At 47.1% G+C, this 18,029-nt stretch overlaps 2 protein-coding genes across 2 annotated transcripts in view; one reads left to right on the top strand and one right to left on the bottom strand.

The window, feature by feature from the left end:
- Positions 1–10,008, top strand: part of NCAPD3 (non-SMC condensin II complex subunit D3) — a 35,379-nt gene extending 25,371 nt beyond the window's left edge. The window contains exons 24-35 of the mRNA XM_077787997.1: positions 351–430; positions 1,654–1,795; positions 2,116–2,245; positions 2,393–2,592; positions 3,024–3,134; positions 3,537–3,692; positions 4,424–4,593; positions 5,539–5,678; positions 6,079–6,150; positions 8,781–8,855; positions 8,962–9,022; positions 9,294–10,008. Of these exons, the coding sequence (XP_077644123.1) occupies positions 351–430; positions 1,654–1,795; positions 2,116–2,245; positions 2,393–2,592; positions 3,024–3,134; positions 3,537–3,692; positions 4,424–4,593; positions 5,539–5,678; positions 6,079–6,150; positions 8,781–8,855; positions 8,962–9,022; positions 9,294–9,402 (1,446 nt within the window). The 3' untranslated portion in view covers positions 9,403–10,008. The remainder of the gene's footprint in view (positions 1–350; positions 431–1,653; positions 1,796–2,115; positions 2,246–2,392; positions 2,593–3,023; positions 3,135–3,536; positions 3,693–4,423; positions 4,594–5,538; positions 5,679–6,078; positions 6,151–8,780; positions 8,856–8,961; positions 9,023–9,293) is intronic.
- Positions 10,009–10,933: 925 nt separating this feature from the next.
- The window catches only part of JAM3 (junctional adhesion molecule 3), a 32,778-nt gene continuing 25,682 nt past the window's right edge, over positions 10,934–18,029 (bottom strand). The window contains exons 3-9 of the mRNA XM_021525811.3: positions 17,908–18,021; positions 16,937–17,089; positions 16,199–16,401; positions 15,841–15,940; positions 15,401–15,530; positions 14,047–14,101; positions 10,934–13,434 (exon numbers count right to left, since the gene is read on the bottom strand). Of these exons, the coding sequence (XP_021381486.1) occupies positions 13,399–13,434; positions 14,047–14,101; positions 15,401–15,530; positions 15,841–15,940; positions 16,199–16,401; positions 16,937–17,089; positions 17,908–18,021 (791 nt within the window). The 3' untranslated portion in view covers positions 10,934–13,398. The remainder of the gene's footprint in view (positions 13,435–14,046; positions 14,102–15,400; positions 15,531–15,840; positions 15,941–16,198; positions 16,402–16,936; positions 17,090–17,907; positions 18,022–18,029) is intronic.

The raw sequence follows: 18,029 nt of genomic DNA, 5'->3' as shown, positions 1-18,029 counted from the left end.
TTCCTGCTGTCTCTGCTGATTGTTCTGAAGGTGTGAATGTTGCTCGAGATGTTTACCCTCCTAGTTCACACGAGGGCAGGTTTGGAGTGCATTTGGCTCTGAAAACAGTGTTAAAGAGCACACCTGCCATGGGGTGGGAAAGCAGATTTTTCATATTTCTACTTTATTCTTCATACCTGGGGTAAACCTTGATGTGCTGCTGTGGCGTGCAAATACTTGGGGTTGTTTTGGGGTTTATTTTATGTCCCCCTGGCTGGGGCTTTACAGCTTGTTTGTTTACCTGACTACAGTTTGGAGGTTCACACCAAGTGTTCCTGGCTCAGGTTGTTCATTTCTGCCGATTTTCACAGGAGGAGTTTGTGAAATGGAAGGACTGTCTCTTCTTTCGCTTCGTCAGTGTCTTGGTGGATCCAAACCCAGATATTGCCAGGTAAAAATCTCTGCTGTGCAATGCTGGAGGAGTTGAAGGTCAGGGATGTCTCAAAACCTGTCTCAGTCTTGGCACCTTCACATTGTGAGGAAATTCCAGTGATAAAGCAGATTATCCCTCTAACCTCTGCACTTCCTTTAGGGTCTGCAGTGGTGGCAAAGAGCTGATGAGCCTCTTTCCAGGTCATTTGAAAGTCCCAAAGAATGTCTTTGGCTGTCCTCAAAACGTTCAGCTCTGCTCTATTTAGAACTCAGTTAATCAGAAAAAAGGGATTTTTTTGAGACAGACCCTTGTGAAATCTTCCTCATGGTTTTCTGACAGGCTCTGTCTCAAGTGCTGGGTTTAAGAACTAGGATTAAATATTTTGTTGCAGTTTCCTTTTTCTTATATTGCATGCCTTGTCTTCTCAGCCTTCTGCCACATCTTGTAATTGTCAGAGGAATGACCTGTCAAATGATGTGTCAGAGGAATTATGCACTCTGATTTTAAGTGCATGTTTATGAAGTTTTTGGAGGTTTCAAGGTCTCCAGCTGCTCTGTTATGTTAGAAATGAGTGGGGCAGGTTTCTCTCAGGTGGGGAGGTCATGTAGAAATTAGTGTTACAGAGGAGGATTGGACACCTTGCTGCTCATTTCTGCCTGGAGCAGGCAGTCTGAGATGGACATTTCCAGAACAATCAACCTTTTGTCAATCACCATTTACATTGCCTTTTCTCTTCAGTGTCTTTTTAATATCTAAAAATGTCTTTCCAGTAGATGGTGGCATTGCAGCATCATGTTCCTCCCATTTCTTTGGGAGCCTTTTCCTTTTGCATCTGCATTTAGAGACTGCATCCAGATAAAACCACGTTCTTCAAGCCTGGGGTTACCTTGCAGCTCTTGCAGGACCTTTGGTGATTAACTTGTTGCTGAGTGCTGTCTCTCAGCCACAGTGGAATTCAGGTTATTTAAATAATTAAAGTGCTGTGCCTGGATTCAAGTTCAAATTTATTTCTGACTCAGTTTGCTTTAATGGCCATAAAAATGAGTAGTGCTGTGGATGCTGGAAAAGTCTGTCCCTCTGAGAACAGGGTGGAAGTCAGTGAGCTGGGCAAGAATTAAATGTGGTGTTGAGGGAGACTTGGCAGAGGAAAACCATCCTCCTGCCTTGAGAGCCCTACACAGCTTCAGGGGTGGCTTTTGGAAACTGTCCAGTGATAATTTCCTTCTTCTCCTCCTCTCCAGGTTTGCAGAGTTCTGCCTGGTGCATCTCTTGCTGAAGAAGAACCCGGTGATGTTCTCCCAGCACTTCATCGAGTGCATCTTCCATTTCAACAGCTACGAGAAACATCAGAAGTACAACAGGTTCCCCCAGAGCCTGCGGTCAGTTGAGCACATTCTTGGCTAATTTTTGCTAAATTATGGGCTGTGTGGCCATGCAGCTGTCTGTGACAGCACAGCATTTGTGCCACTTGATAATTTTCCATGCAACAAGAGTGAACAAAGCCAGGGGAAGCAGTGCTGGGTTGCATCCTGCCTTCCCTGTGACACTGCTGTAATTTGTAGGGCTGTGTGCTGTCCGAGCAGGTTTATGGGCTTTAAAAGTGACATGCAAATATCCCTGGCTGATTTGAGGGCTCATTATTCCTGGGAGCTGGCATAATGTGATTTGGGCCTCTGTAAAATGTCATGCTCTGCCACAGGGAGAAGCAGCTCTTCTCTCTGAAGGGGAAGGATAACAAGGAGAAGAGGATGAGGATCTACACCTTCCTGCTGGACCATTTCTCGGATGAGCAGAGGTTCAGCATCACCACCAAGATCAGCCACAACATCCTAGGTAAGGCTTTAAAAATGCCTTTCAAAATCTGCCAAACAAAAAGCTGGTGGCTGTATAAAAGCTCGTGATCCAGGTGTTTTATCTTCTTGGCTTGCCCATCACTGCTGCTTCTGGAAAAACAATTTATTTCTTGCCTGTGTCTTCCAGCTTGTTTTGTGGATGAGGTCCTTCCTTTGGACCTGGAAGGCAGCGAGCTGCTCTCAGACACATTTGCAGTCCTCAGCTGCAAAGAAATCAAGCTCTCAAGTATGAGGTCCAAACCTGAGGAAGACATTCAGGCTGATGAAGATGAGATGGCCATGGCCAATGCTGTCATGCAGGTGGCCCAGAAGAAGCTCATCTCGCAGGTGAGGGGCACTTGCTGTGCTGTGGGAAGAGGGCTGGGCACCTCTGTGTCTTGTAAAAGCACAATATGAAGGCAGAATTAGTGAGGATGCTTGTTCTGGAGGTGGGGGGATCAGAAGTGCATTTCCCAGGAGCCAGGGGAGCTGTGCTGAGCTGGATTTGTTCCCCACCTTCTCCTTGGTGAGGCATTTGAGCAGAACAATGATTTTCCTGCACCTCTGGGCAATTTGCCTTCACTGTAAGATCTGAGTGACTTAGTGATGCATCTGAAAAGGCTCCACTTAGGTTAAAAGCCTGTGTGCATGTGTGTGGTGTAAGAGCAGCTTTAATTACAGTGATTCCCTGGCTGTGGAGGGATAACTCCTCTGTGGAGCCGCACAGTGGCTTCTCCTTCACTGCCTCGCATAACTGTTCATGCCTTGTTCACAAAAAGGTTCAAAAGAAGAATTTCATTGAAAACATCATCCCAATAATCACATCACTCAAGTCCTTGATGGAGCAGAAGAGGATCCCAGCTCTTAAGGACCTGATGAACTACCTGCGGGTAAGGGGAAGCGTTTTCTTGCTGCTCGTGATGTTTTGATCCTCTCTGGAGTTAATGTGCTGGGTGTGCAACCACTGCCACAGCCAAGAGCCTTCTTAGGAGGGAAGAATTCAGAAGATGGGATGTTGTGACACTGCCACAGTGTTAAATAACGTGGGAGGTGGAGGGATTGCAGATAAGGCTCTCAGTGTGGAATGTGGGCAGGAAGAGCTCAAACGCTGGGAAGCTTTTCCACGTTCTGAAGAACAAATTAGAGTTAAAACTCTCCAGTCTGTTAAAAACACCTCTGCTCCACCAACTGGTGTTTCCTTTTGCTCCCAAGCAGCTGTGATCTGAATGGGGATGTGAATCAGTAGCTGGGGGAGATTTCTGAAAGGGTCCAAACGTTCCTTGTTGCTGCAGGAAATGATGCAAGATTACCGAACCGAAATCAAAGAGTTCTTTGCTGTGGACAAGCAGCTGGCAGCCGAGCTGGAGTATGACATGAAGAAATATGAAGAGCAGCTGGCCAGGGAGAAGGAGTCAGACCAAGAGCAGCTCTCAGCAGCCCACAGAGAGGTGGTTATTGCCATTAACTCTGTCCATGTCTGCTCTGCTCAAATTCCTGTGCTCACAACGCCCAGGCCCTGCCTGGGGACACTGTCCCAGCACTTGCAGCAGGATGGTTGTGAGGGGTTTTCCTCCCTTTTTATATTTCCTGAGAGCAGTTTTGCTTTCAGAGTCATTTAATAGCCTTAGAACATCAACAAACAAAGCCAAGAGGAGCAGCACATGATTAATGGAGAAGGAATTCAATTCAAAGGAAAAACCAAAGTGTAATTTGGCACTGTCTGGGCTTAACTGTTGTATTCTCTCAGTTCCCAGAATGATAAACTGGTAACAAAGAAAAGAGTTCATTTTGTCTGACTTCAGGTGTCTACAAAGTGGAAAATCAAACCCATCCCAGCCATGCAGATACTCTTTTAAATTAAATGTAGAGAAGTAAATATGTGCCTGAGTCAATTGTCCTGAGCTATTTTAGATCCTTGCCTTAAGATGAGACTACTTGTAGCCTGGAAATTCATTTCTCTGCAGACCTTAGAAAAGCACTTAAATATAGACCTTTAAACTTGGACATTTGTGTTCCTGCTCACTTCTTGGTAACATTTTGGCCAATAATTTGTTTCCCCCAGCACCCTTTACACCCATCACACAAAGGGCAGTTCTGAAACACTCAGTCCAAGCACCTTGCAGAGTTTTCTACTCTTGTATCCTCTGGCAGATGTGATTTTTTCTCCTGTTTTCCACAGCGATCTTCATCTCTGGAGGGAGCTGCAACTCCTGGTGGCCAGAATAACAAAAATGCTCGGTCTTCTGTGAGTGGGAGGCCATCCACACCTGGCTCCATCCCTCCCCCTGGCCCCTCTGAGTTTGCCACGCCTCGTGCTGATGCTCTGAAGCAGCCACCAGTGGCTCGTAGGTATGGGCTCCTCTTTGTTACCTGGTATTTTACATTTATTACATATTTGTATTTATTTATATTTTATATTTTTACATTTTGTATTCTTATATTTTATATATTATTTTATATTCTATATTCATTATTTTTATTATATTATGTATTTTTAATGTATACTATATGTTATTTTGTATTAGTTTATATATTATTTATACTTTATATTTTAAATTTATTTATATTATTATTTATTTTATTTTTAGTATGTATCTATATTTTATATTTTAATATTTTTATTAGAGTTTATATGTTTTTTATTTTATCCTTTTAATCTATTTATATTATTTTTATTCATTTTATTTTTTTATTATTTTTTATATTATTTTTATATTGGAGTTCATATTTTTATATTATTTATGTTTTTATATTATTTTTTATATTTGAGTTCATATATTATTTTCTATTTTAAAATTATTATTTTTATCATTCATTTTAAAATTTATATTTTATACTTCTGTATTTTTTATGTTAGAGTTTATATATTGTTTTCTAATTTTATTTATTTATATTATTATTTATTTATATTTTATACTTATTTTTTAGAATTTGTGTATTTTATATTTTAAATTTCTATGTTATTTTTATTATTTATGTACATGTTTATATTTATTTATTTTGTTTTGCTGATCCTTTCTTTAGAGAGTGGCTTGAAAGTCATGGGTGTTACAGCATAATCTCATTATTTGCTGTTTAAGATGATGAGGGAGGGGACAGATTTCCCTCATGAGGGTTTCAGAGGGAAATCCCAGCTTGCTGTTTTCCCAGCAAGAAAACACTTCCCCTTTCCTGCAGGTAGCTCATCGGGTCCTTGAGAGCTGAGATCCTCTTTGCTCCATCAAGGACTTGAGTGATGTGATTTTGGGATGATGCTCCTGATGAAATTCTTCTTTTGAACCGTTTGTGCCCTAGGGCAGCATCCCTGAGCACGGTGGCCATCCTGAACTCGGCCAGGAAGGCGCTGGAGCAGGGGGGCAAGCAGCGCAGCAGCAGCCTGGGGAGCAGCCCGGCAGCTTCCTCGGAGGCAGCGGGCACAGCTGGCAGCCAGCAAGGTGGGACCAGCCCTGCTCTGCTCTGCCCAGCCCCAGGCGGAGTCCAGAGTATGTTTTCAAATCTCCCTCACTGCCTGGAGTGTGTTTTCAAATCTCCCTCACTGCCTGGACTGCATTTCAAATCTCACTGCCTGGACTGTATTTTCAAATCTCACTGCCTGGACTGTATTTTCAAATCTCACTGCCTGCACTGCATTTCAAATCTCCCTTACTGCCTGGACTGTATTTTCAAATCTCACTCACTGACTGCACTGCATTTTCAAATCTCACTGCCTGCACTGCATTTCAAATCTCCCTTACTGCCTGGACTGTATTTTCAAATCTCACTGCCTGCACTGCATTTCAAATCTCACTGCCTGCACTGCATTTCAAATCTCACTCACTGCCTCCTTGTTTGCAGGGTTCTTGCAAAGCCTGAACCAGCAGTGCACTGGAGAAAACGTGGTGGGGAGAGCAATCAGCACCCCGGAGCGTGAGTAGGAACTGATGGATTTTTTGTTTATCTAAGTGCTTGTAGGAAAGAAGAGCCCTCCTGAAAGCAAGGGCATCTCTGTGTGCACCTCACAGGGTCAGTGCAGGAGGGAATTTATTTTGGGATGCTGAGGTAACAGGGCTCTTTCTTCCTTCCTTGCCTCTGGGGTGCTGAAGAGGAAGGTGGCCGTGGTTCCCTAGCAGTCTGCCCTGCCCAGAGGTGCAAGGCTGAGCTCTTCCCTGGCTCTGGAAGCAGCTGAGCAGTGTCAGGCTGCCCTGCACAGCCCTGCTGCACAGGGACATCCTCGAGGTTGGTCCTCCCTGCTCCAAGTGCCCAGACAGGGTTTGGGGTGAGCTGCAGCTGCTCCTGGAGCAGGCACGGGGCTGTGACAGCTGCAGGAGGGCACAGGATCTGCTCAGAGGGATTAACAACCTGCACAGTCGCTGAGGGTGTGTGCTCACACTCGGGAGGAGCTGGAGGAGGAATGGTGTGGTTTGGTTACTCCAGAGCTGGAGGAGGAATGGTGTGGTTTGGTTACTCCAGTGCACAAACTGTGGGTCTGTGCTCGTGCCCACTGCAGCTGAACCCTCCAGGGGCAGGCTCTGCTGGAATGCTCTCTGACAGCCCTGCAAGCACGAGAGGCAGTTAGAGCTACAGCCAAATGGAGCCGAGTTCCAGCAGATCCCCTTCCTTCCCATCCATTTGCTGCTGAACTCCTTTAGGTCGTCTCTGTTGTGCTGTGAGGTGCAGAGATTTGAGAGAGAGCTCCAGGTGTGAGTTGTGGCAGCTCAGCTCTCCTTAGGTTTGGGAAGGGGCTGGAGTCCCCGGGGAGCTGTGGGACTGCCCCTCACAGCCCTGCCCTGCTCACACACCAAGAGCCACGCTGCAAACCCCTGACAGCCCTGAGCAGCCACTGGAAATCTGATCCTGCCCTTCCCTGTGTCTTGTGCTGCACTTGTTGCCTCAGTGTTTCCCTTTGCCTGAGCAACAAGCAAAAAAAAAAGTGGGTTTTCGTGCAAGAAGTGTTTTTAGAGAGCAGGATTCTTTGAGTGCTGTGGTCTCCTGGAAGCTTGCACGGCTGTTGCTCTTGAAGCACCATATGGTGAAAAAGGAGGGAAAATGTTAATCTGCAGTGGTAGTGGAGCTGAATTCCTGCTTTGCTTCGAGGCAGCATGTGTCCTTCAGCAGGGAGACAAACTGTACAGAGCAGGAGCATCACTTCAGTCAGCGTGTGTTGAGCCATCTGTATGGTGGCACAGGCTGACAGACACCCAGAATAAAACATTTTATTCCTCTGGTGTATCATTCTGAGACTATTGGAGACGCAGTTCTTTGTAAACAGGTTTGTAGTTGAGAAGTTGGAAGCAGCTGTCCCCTCTGTCTGCCTTGCTCAGCTGTTCTGGCTGTGTTCTCTCTTCCCTTCTGCCTTTGGGGCTCCTCAGCTCCTGCTTGGTGCTCTGGGAACAGCCTCAGTGGATCTGGCTGAGGGGGGATTGTGCATAAACACGTTGTGGAGATAACCACACTGCATGGGAAGCCCTACTTGCCCGTTTTCCCCCTCCTTTTTTCCCCCTTTTTTTCCCCATTTCTTTTCTATTTAATTTCTACCATATCTTTACCATTTCTTTCCCTTCCTTCCCCATAAATGTCTCCTTACCAAGGTAATTTCTTCACAGAGTCACTGGCACAGGTGAGTCCTGAGAGATGCAGGGCAGAGCTAAGGCAGATGGATCAAGTTTGATTTCTGCTCTAAGCTTCAGTGATTCCCTTCCAGGACAGGGCAGGAGTTAAAGAGCAAACCCAGTTCAGCTGTGAAGAGAAGTCCTTTTAGCTGATTTTCCAGCTCCTGCCCTATAAAGCACTTCTTACCTTAATTCCTTGTGAAAGGTTCTGGGAAACATGAGCATAAAACAGAGCATTGAGTTAAGTAAAATCTGAATATTGTGACATCTCTCCCGAGATAAATGACAGGAAAGAGACAGTTGACAACCAGGGCCTATTCAGGCGAGCTAAATTCTACCTAGCTCCCCTGTCAAGTGATTCCTCTTGTCTGGCTGCAGGCAGCTCCTCACAGAGAGGCTCTTCAGGGCCTTTGGCAGCTTTCAGGGGCCCCAGATTCTGCCTTGAGCAGCTGGGATGGATGGATGGAATGGATGAATGGATGGATGAATGGATGGATGATGCAGGGATGGATGGATGGATGGATGGATGGTGGATGGGATAGATGGATGATGGATGGATGGGATGGATGGATGGATGGGATGGATGGATGGATGATGGATGGGTGGATGGATGCATGTATGGATGGATGGATGGAGCTGGGGGAGATGGCAGAGCATCAGTGGAAGGGGTGGCTGTGGCTGCCAGGCAGCACAAGGAGCACAGGGCCAAGGTCCCACACTGATTTCCTCCAGCCAGGGAGGCTGTGAGGCTGGAATTTGGAGCTGATGTGCCCATCAGACTCAGCACAGGGGTTTGTGGCTGGATGGGAGACCCTGAGGTCTGGGATAAAGAGATAGATACGTGTGTTTGCAATTAACTGGATTTACTTTCACTGTGACACTTGCAGCGTGCCTTGCCCTCTGGCTGTGTCACAGGCTGCTAATGTGACTTTTTTTTTTTATTTCCAGAGACCATTAATGACTTGACTTTTGGTGCTGGGGTCAGTGGCATCAGCCTGACGCACACACCCGCTTCAGCTGCAGGCAAGTCGTCTTTGGGATCCTTATTTGAGGGGAGGGGAAAATAAAACCAACCCAAGCAATGACCAAATCATTTTGTAAAATACGAAAATATACGTATTGTTTGCAGCGAAGGAAGATGTTGAGGATAGGTCAAAGGATCTCATCTGTTTGACATCGCCAGAGAAACTGTGAGTTCAGCAGGGGCCTGGGGCAGGGACAGAGATTGAGAGAGGGGATGGGGCAGGCACAGAGGGAGAGAGAGGGGATGGGGCAGGCACAGAAGGGCTGGAGCAGGCACAGAGAGGGAGAGAGGGGCTGGGGCAGGCACTGCAGGAAGAGAAAGGGGCTGGGGCAGGCACAGAGGGGCTGGGGCAGGCACAGAGGGGCTGGGGCAGGCACTACAGGCAGGCTGGCCAAGGGCTTGGAAATGCAAGGGGCTGTTCTGCTTCCTTCCTGCAGCCCATGCCGGCCCCAGGAGTGGAAGGTGGAGTCCCCAGCCAGGAGGAGCAGCCAGCGAGTGCCCCTGCGACGGTCACAGCGCAAAGCCCCCCTGAAAGCAGAGAGCTGAGCCTGCCCTGGAGGGCTGCACAGAGCCTCCAGGCTGCCTGGAACTGCTTCTCCCTCTGGAATCAGGAATGGGTGTGAATGCACATCCTGCCTCCTCTGCTCTCAGCTGGCTTTTCCCAGAGCTGTCCTGGCGCTGGGCAAGGGCTGCATTAGCACACGGAGGGGTTGTAAGTGCTGCTCTTCGCAGAGCTCACTGGAGGGCTCAGAGCTGCAGTGCAAAAGGAGGGAGGCTTTTCCCTCTCAGGATGTGAAATTTGTCCATTTGGAAAAGTGAGGGCATAATGTCGCCACGAGCTTGGCAATAAATGTATTTATCACAGCTTGCAGGGCAGTGAGTGGCTGGGGTTACTCACCCAATCCCTCACTGTCCCTCTTGGTTATATAATAGAGTTGCTTTAATTTGAAAAAAGGTGAAACAGCTTGTCACTGCCACACCCCTAAATCTGGTAATTGCACGCTACATCACCTCTTATTTGTTGTGCAAACTCCTGTGTGTATGAACAGCCTTAATGTTCTTTTTATATGGAATATTTCCACTCTTGAACTATGTTATTTCCAACTATTAGCATTTGATGAAAATAAATGGTTGCAGAATTAATTCCACCCACGGCGTCTCCCCTTTTCTTCAGCTGACAGAGAAATGATTTTTTTTTTCCCTTGTAGATTTCTACAGCCTCTCAGTCTCTTCTACCACATCATTGGTATCATTGGGCCCTCAGTTCAATTATTGTGGGGCCCAGCAGCTTTTAGAGCCTTTGACTTGACTGCAAGCAGGGTATGAGTAACTCAGACAAGGTGGGTAAGTGCTCTGGGCAGGAACCTTGTTTATCATAAATATCCTGGGTAAATCTGACCCCTCCCGAGTCTCCCTGATGGCCACATGCACCTCACAGGAGTTCTTCTGTTAACTTTTATCACAGAGCTCATGGCCTAGATTTCATTGAAACTTGGAGCTGGGATCTGTTTCATTCCTGCTGGTTTGTCTAACTCGGACACGAGCCCCAGGCAGGGAGCAGGATCTGCTGCAGGGGTGGGAACAGAGGCACTTGCCTCCTGCACTGGAATTCCATCATTTGCCTCCACTTTCCCTCCCCTCTTTTGAAGATCAGAGAACCCTTCAAGTGAGGTTAAACTTTATCCCCAAAATCAAAGTCAGAGAACAGAGGATGTATGGAATGGCTTTGGCTGAAGCTATGGCCAAACCATTTATTTCTGTACCTCCTCTCCCTGCCTTCAGCTATTATTTACCCACTCTGAAGGGTAAATTGGGATAGTTTATTTCCTACATTTTTGTCCTCAAGCAGTATCTGAGATGAGCCCTGTGAGTTTTAACCTGTCTTCTCTAGGGAAAAACCAGGAACAAATGTCCAAGAATAAACTGATAAACAGCCCTGGACTTTGTCACCTCCATCCACTGTGAGTACTCTGACAGGACAGACTTTCCCTTATTTCACTGAATCAAAAACAGGAGCTTCCCATAATCTGGCTGTTTGGAAACCACTACCAAGCCCAAACAAAAACCCCTACAAGAATGCTTTATAGCTTGGTATTTATGTAAAACATTCTTGGCAAAGTTAAACGTAATACATTAGTACAAACCTGAATATTATTCACAACAATACAATGAATTCCATCCGTCAGCTCTCACGAGCTGGGTGGGGGGGATCACCTCCCCTTTCTCTCGTTAGAGATGCCACTGTGCATTTTAGAATTGGAAAAAAAATGAAAGAGGTTTGGATTCCTAGCTCTGCTGGTTTGTCACACGAAGGCTGCCTTTGGTGAGACTGCAGATTGTGCTCCCAGAGCTCCCCTGGTCCAACCCTTTCCTCTCTCTCCTTTATTGCAGGGACCCCAAAAGCAGCACAGAGGAGGAGCAGTGGATGCCCAGAGGGTGCAGAGGAATGTCAGAACAATTGGAGGCAGCAGTCAGCACTGGGTGGCTTGGATGAAGAGCTGGCCTTCAGAAGGAAACCAGGGAGAAGCTGCAGAATAGCAGTGGGGATGTGTGAGTTACACAGAGAACACCTGGATGGGGCTGCCCCACCTTTGTCTTGGCCTCCCCTGGCAGAGGGACAAGTGGCAATGCTTTGTTTGGGTGCCACAAATGCAGCAATGGCATGTCCAGCGAGGGCTCTAGGAAACAAAGCAGAGTAAAGCAGAACACAAAAAAATAACACTGACAGTCCAAATCGTCAGGTATCCAAAATACTGTATACAGGAAAAGTTAAGACAACTCAAGTCATACTGGAAATACAAGAACACTAAATTCTGCTACATTAAAAAACTTCCTAAACCACAGCACAGTCCTAGTGTTGCATCCACATCTTGCAGCCTGGTCTCACCCAATGCTGTTCAACACTATCAACATGGATATTTTGGGAAACACGTGTTCCCCATCATTCTCTCTAAAGCCAAGAGAACCAAATTTGGTTGGTTTTGCCTTTTTTTTTTTTTTTTTTTTTTCTTTACCATCTAGAGAAAAAAATTTCAGCTGACACTATAAAAGTGCTTTTGTGTTGAGCTTTTGCTTTCCCAACCCCAGAAACAGTGGCCTTGGCCATGTGGTTTAAACCTGCCAAGCTGCTGTAGTTGTCACACTGTGTTAGTGCTTTAGGGAACTTGCAGAGGGGCAGCAAACACTGAAGTCACTCTGTCACCTCTTTGGAACCAAGTCCAAAAGCCATCCCTGGCTATTTCTTGGAACGACAAAAACAAAGTGTTGGTCACTGGCAAGAAAAGTTGTTTTGTTGTTTTTTTTTTTTTTTCATATAAAAAAGTTGATAGCTCCTGCCATAAATTTACAAAAACTATCCCTGAGTGACTCTATTCTGTGTCTGGTAAGACCTCTTGTGACAAGGAAATGGCTGAAGCTGGCTGAAGAGGAAAGAGATGCTGTTCCACCTGCAGCTTTTTGTTACACTTTGCACTAATACTGATATGCTGTGACAGTGCCACACTATAGCAACGTGTGAGCTCCTCTCCTGTAGCTTCAACAGTAAAAAAATAGCTCCGTTACTCAAACACTGCTGGCATCACGTATTTACACTTTTAAATAGAAATGTTACCTTTTCTGAAGTAATCAAAATAGATCTTTGCAAAAAATTTAGAAGGTGGGGTTTTACAAAATAAACGGAGAAGGTAAAAAAAGCTGGAGGATCTCTCAGTACCTTTTATGGCAATCTTAGCCCAGGAAATTATTTGGCTTTAATTTTCCTGAAAGGGATGTCTTAGCACTGGTTGTCTGCCTCCCCTCTAAGCCTCTTTCCCCACGGGACGACGCAGAGCCGAGCTGCTTTGTGCAGATTAGAGCGAGGGGTTACCTGCGTGCAGGAGCAGAGGCAGAGCCTGCCCTGGGCTCCTGTTAAATCACAGCCTTTGGGCACGGTTACAGCAGGGCTGAGGGCATTAGTGGTGTTGTCACTGTCACTGGGGGCTGGCCACAGACCCCCCGTGCACCTGAGCAGAGCCAAGCACAAGGCAAGCACAGAAAAGTCACCAGCCAGGCCTGGGCAAGGAGCTGTTGGGAGGAAACCCCCCCAAATCTCACTCTTTGAAGTCCATCCACTGCTGTATCAGCACCTTGTTTTGTCTACTAGTAACACATTACTGGTCATGTCTGCTACAGCTTTACCTACTGCTGTGCCCCTGCTTGGTTTGCACTTTGTGGCTGTGTCCCTGCAGCACAAAGAGAAGGCAATTCCACAAACTTCCACAGCCCAGTCTCTTGGGAAGGATTGAAACCTTTCCTCAGTCCGAGGGCAGGTCTGGGTGATCCTGTTGGTATCTCCAGAGGCAGGGGAGACACGAGTCGGGCAGTGAGGAGTTACTTTAAACTTTGGCAAAGAAAAAAAAAGATATACAGATAGCTAGCTATCGAGTTCTTGTGTGTTCCAAACTCTTCCAAGTGCACTTAATTCGTCTTTTGCTCCTGCTTTGAGTTCCTGGAGGAGGTATTTTCACACTTGCTTTGGCTGGTTTGCAATTTCCTTTTGGCGTCTTAGATGACAAATGAAGACTTGTGTCTGAAGTCACCCTGCAACAAAACAGTTTGGGATGTAGGAAGGATCCAGCAGCTTTCCAGGCAGCTCTCTGTTCCTGCTGCCCCCAAAAGGTGGATCCACGCTGTGTAACCACGAGGATTCTGCCCAGGCAGCTCCCATTTCCCTCTGGGAAGGAGAGGGAGGCACCAGTTCCACTGGCCAGGTGCTCCTGTCCTGCTCACACACCAAGGCGTGGCAGGGAGTTCCTCATTCCCTCACCAGTAACTCTGCTCATGGGAGAGGTTTTTTCTGGCCTTAAGCTCAGTGATCTACTCAAATCCCAAAATACAAATTTTCTCGTGAAAGCATCATGTCCTGCCCATTTAATCCAATGAAACTCATCCTAAAGGGGTCAGGCCATGAGACAACTCGGAGCAGAGCTGCCTCTGATAGCTCCTGGCATCAGTCACTCCAGGCAGCTTCAACTGTTCTTCATTTCTAAGGAAATGACTCAGCCTGCACCCTCCTGTTTTCCCTCTGTTCCCCAGCCCTGTTGGGAGTGGAGCCCACTCTCACAAAGTCTGTGGGCCCCAGGAGCGCCTTGTCCTCTGCCCACCCTCTTCCTCTCCTGACAGAGACGCTAAATGCAAATCATTTGTTGTTACCTCATCATCTGTCCGGATATAGTTAACGCCATCAGGCTTTGCTGGAGTCTTGTAGCTGAAAGAAAGGGAAAAATCTCATTTCTGGGACAGGAAAACTGCAGGATTTTGGAGGGGACATGCTGGGAAAGATGGAAATGAGGAGGAGGAGCTGAGGGAGAAGCAAGCAGAGAGCAACCCAGTTTGTTTCTCAAATGAGAGTCCTGTGTTTATTCCATCATTTGCCACGACTGGGATTTTTATCTAAATTCCCCTTCAGCACAGGGCGAAAAGATTGCTGTGTGTTTCCCTAAGAGATAAACTGATTCTTTGCTGGGCTCTCCTGCTCTGGTGCCTGTCACTGCCTTTCTGTGCCTCCTGCTCTGTTTCCTGTGGCAATTGTAAAGTTCATCTTAATCCTTCACTGCCAGAAGCCTTCAGCATTTTTCTTAGTTATAAGGAAGCGCCACTTGTTTGCAATCCCACAGGAACTCAGGATTTACACAAGACTGTCAAGTCCGGTGTATGCCAACCCTCAGCTGCATTTAAATGGGATATTTAGAGCTTTTTCTGAAAAACAAACGAAACCAATGAGAAAAACAAGACAGGACTTGTGCTGAAAAGCAACATTTAGCACAGAACAAATCTATCTGGTGAGAATCTTGGCTTTGCATATATTATCTCCTCTCCAGACTCTGTAAGGACATCGAGGCTTGTCTCTGATGCTAATGCTGTTGTTTTTAACATTTTCATGTGCGCTCCATAACGGCTGTTTTTCATCCCAAATTTAGGTTTTCACAACTACTGAGACTTTCTGTGGAGAGCCTGCTCTGCTGCATCCATTCCCTATGCATGTCCTGATGCTTCAGACTAATTAGGCAGCAAGCTGAGATCATTAAACCATGGCCCTCGTTATGCCAACAGCGCAGGGGCTGCTGGACAAACACCTGCAGGCATTTAATTGTGCTGGGCCCCCTTTCCCATGCAAAGGATGAGGGTATCAGAGCACAGCTCTCATCCACACCCCAACTGTCCCTTAGGAAAATGCCATCCATTCCTGGAAGTGTCCAAGGGCAGATTGGATGGAGCTCTGAGCAGCCTGGTCTAATGGAAAAGGTCCTGTCCATGGCAGGGATTGGAGCTGGATGGTCTTTAAGGTCCCAAGTTACTCTGGGATTCTGTGATGAGTCCATGAAATAAACCTGCATGCTGCAGGGTTTTCCAGCAGGGCATTGGATGCCTCAGGAACTGGCTTGGCCTGTGGACTTTGGTGGGGAATTAGGCACTGAAATTCCTTTTAGCCACTAATTTTTGGCAGCCTTCAGACTCCTCCATGCTACCTGAGGGTGCAGAGACTTGTCCAAGAAGCTCAGCTTACCTTTCCCCACTCTCTTTGCCATTTGCAAAGTATCCCCTTCTGTAGGCACAGCAGATCCCAAGAGTGATGAGCACCAGGACTGCAAGGACCACCAGGACTCCCCCAATTATCCCACCAATATTGAGGTCATCTGCCAAAGAGAGACACCAACACACACTGTTTCTTCAGGGCAGCAGCAATATTCCAGTTCACACACACTAAAATGCCATCTCTCGAGTCTTTTAGCAATAGTTCATAGGGAAGTAGTGAGTCCCTGACTTCAAGATTAAATCTGTTCACACTCTGACGTTTCCTTGCGTTTTCAGATTATTTTTATCTCCTTATTTTGGGGCTATGAGAAAGCAGGGAAGACTTAATGCTGTAGGATGTCCCCCCCTCATTCCTGATGGTGATGGCAATTTATTTATGGTGATAAATCAACCATAAGTATGGAGACTCACAGACTTCCATCTCCTGCTCCTCACACTTGGCAAAGCCAGCCTCGTTTGTTGCTATGCAGTAATAACGACCTGTGTCACCTTTGTGCACTGCATGGAAAACCTGGGGAGGGAAAAGGGACAAAGGGAAGGGATGTGACATGAGAAACAAGGCACTGTGAGGATATAAAAATGCATCTCTGCAAAGATCTTCTTCCATCCATCTTCCCCCTCCCAACTCGCCCAGACCCTGGCACACCTCACCCTCTTTAAATTATTCCTTTCTGGAAAGCCAGGAATTTTTTTTAGGTGAATTTACAAGCAGCCTTAAAGATAACCTGTCCAGCCAAACAAGCCTTGATCAGATGTGTCAGGGCATTACCAGAGTGCCTGTGGCGGGGTTCAGGGTGTAGGAGGAGTTGTGGGACTTGGTGCTGGATTTGCTGTCGGCTGGCAGAGGTTCGCTGTTGCGGTACCAGCTGTAGGTGGACTTGGGGAAACCCTCATTCTCGTGGCAGTGAAGAGAGGCTGACTTGCCAACAGGGACAGCTTTAGGCACAGAGCATCTGGGAGTCATGGGTTTCACTGCGGGAAGACACAAACCAGGTGAGTGGCACTAAATAATTTCTGAATTCTTTGCTTTCCATCCAAATTCTTTGCAAAACCATCCAAACTTTCCATTATCCCCAGCTGGTTTTACACCCCTGGCATGGTGCTGTTTGGAGATCCCTAGAGCCCTTTCTGTTCCCGTTGCTGAGGCTGTGTGTTACATTGTGCTCAGGACATGCCTTTTCCCCATTCCCCGGGACCCCTGTGCCTCTGATCAGATAACCCTGGTCCCCTCCTTCCTGCCCTGACAGGGTTGGTGGAGAGCCAAGAAACCCTCCCTGTCCCAAGCCTGGATAAACCCCTGACATTTCCTGTTCGTCCTCTTTTGCCCCACTCTTTCTCTTGGACATCACAGAATAAAGAGAGCTGCACCATCATATATTGGGGTAAGAGCCTCTTTTGGAAATCTTTGCCATCTCCTGATATTCCTCCCCTCAAAGCCTCGGATCTCTGGGCTAGCCTGGTAATTTAGGGGCTGAGAAGGGAGCAACAGCAGCTGTGGGTTTGGTACCTTGGACCGTGAGCTGGATGTTTATCTCGTCGATGGTTTTGGTGTCGGAGGGCGCGGCCACCTCGCAGCGGTACGTGGCCGTGTCCATCCTCGTGGTGTTCTTAATCACCAGGGACGTCCTGCTCAGGATCTCAGCCCGAGTCGCAAAGTCTCCTGGCACACAGCAAAGACAGGGAAACAGCAGGGGAATGACTCAAGACTAAAAACCAGACTTGTTTTGGGTATATAAATTAAGTGGCTGATCTGAGACTCTTTTTCCAGAGTCAAAGGAACTTGATGCTTGAAAACCCCAAAGGAAACCAAAGCTGCCAACCATGTAAGAAGATGAACTGGAAAGCATCACTCCAAACCTCAAAAACTGTGGCAAAATCGAACTTCCAAGACAGCCTCAGGCCTTGCCTCCTTTGGAAGATTCATTTGGATGTGGCTCTTGGTCCCATCTGAAGTGCTGGAGTAATTCCAGATGGAGTCAAGCCCTCCTGGCACTGATAGTTCTCCTACCACGCCAGAGAGGCTGCTTCTAATGCTCCCAGGATGCTGCAAGTCCCTGTGCAGCCTCGGCAGAGAGCACTGCAGCTGGACACACAGATCCCTGCTGAGGTGAGGGAGAGCCCTCACATGTTCTGTGGAAAGCCTGGACAGGTCAGTGCCTGCTCCCGAGAGCTCAGACACCCACTGACCACAGAAGGGAAGCTGCATCGTTCTTTTCTTACCCAAAAAATACCTCCTAGGCAGGATCTCACTCCAGCTCCCTGTGGCACCCTACTGTGACCTGTCAGTAATGAGGCAGGGAGGAAAAACATCCTGCTCCCCTCCATCCTGCACTTCAACTGCTGAGCTCTGTTCCAGAAGAAAGCAGCCAGCCAGCCAGAGCTCCTGCCTTTCACAGGCTTGTTTGTTCCCCATTGTGCTCTTTCTGAAATCTGTTTGGAAAGCTGTTTTGGAAATCTGAGAACAAGGAACCTTCATACCCTGCATTTTGTTGCCAAAAAACACGTAAGAGGTTTCTCCATCGCGGATTTTCTTCCACTCAATTCTGGGATCTGGTGTCACCGTGGATTTAATAATGCAGGACAGCTCAACACCTAGCAGG

Source organism: Lonchura striata, chromosome 23, assembly GCF_046129695.1.
Source record: "Lonchura striata isolate bLonStr1 chromosome 23, bLonStr1.mat, whole genome shotgun sequence".
Taxonomy (NCBI): Eukaryota; Metazoa; Chordata; class Aves; order Passeriformes; family Estrildidae; genus Lonchura; species Lonchura striata.
Note: the sequence above shows the minus strand (reverse complement) of the source record. Positions and strands in the feature narration are given on the sequence as shown.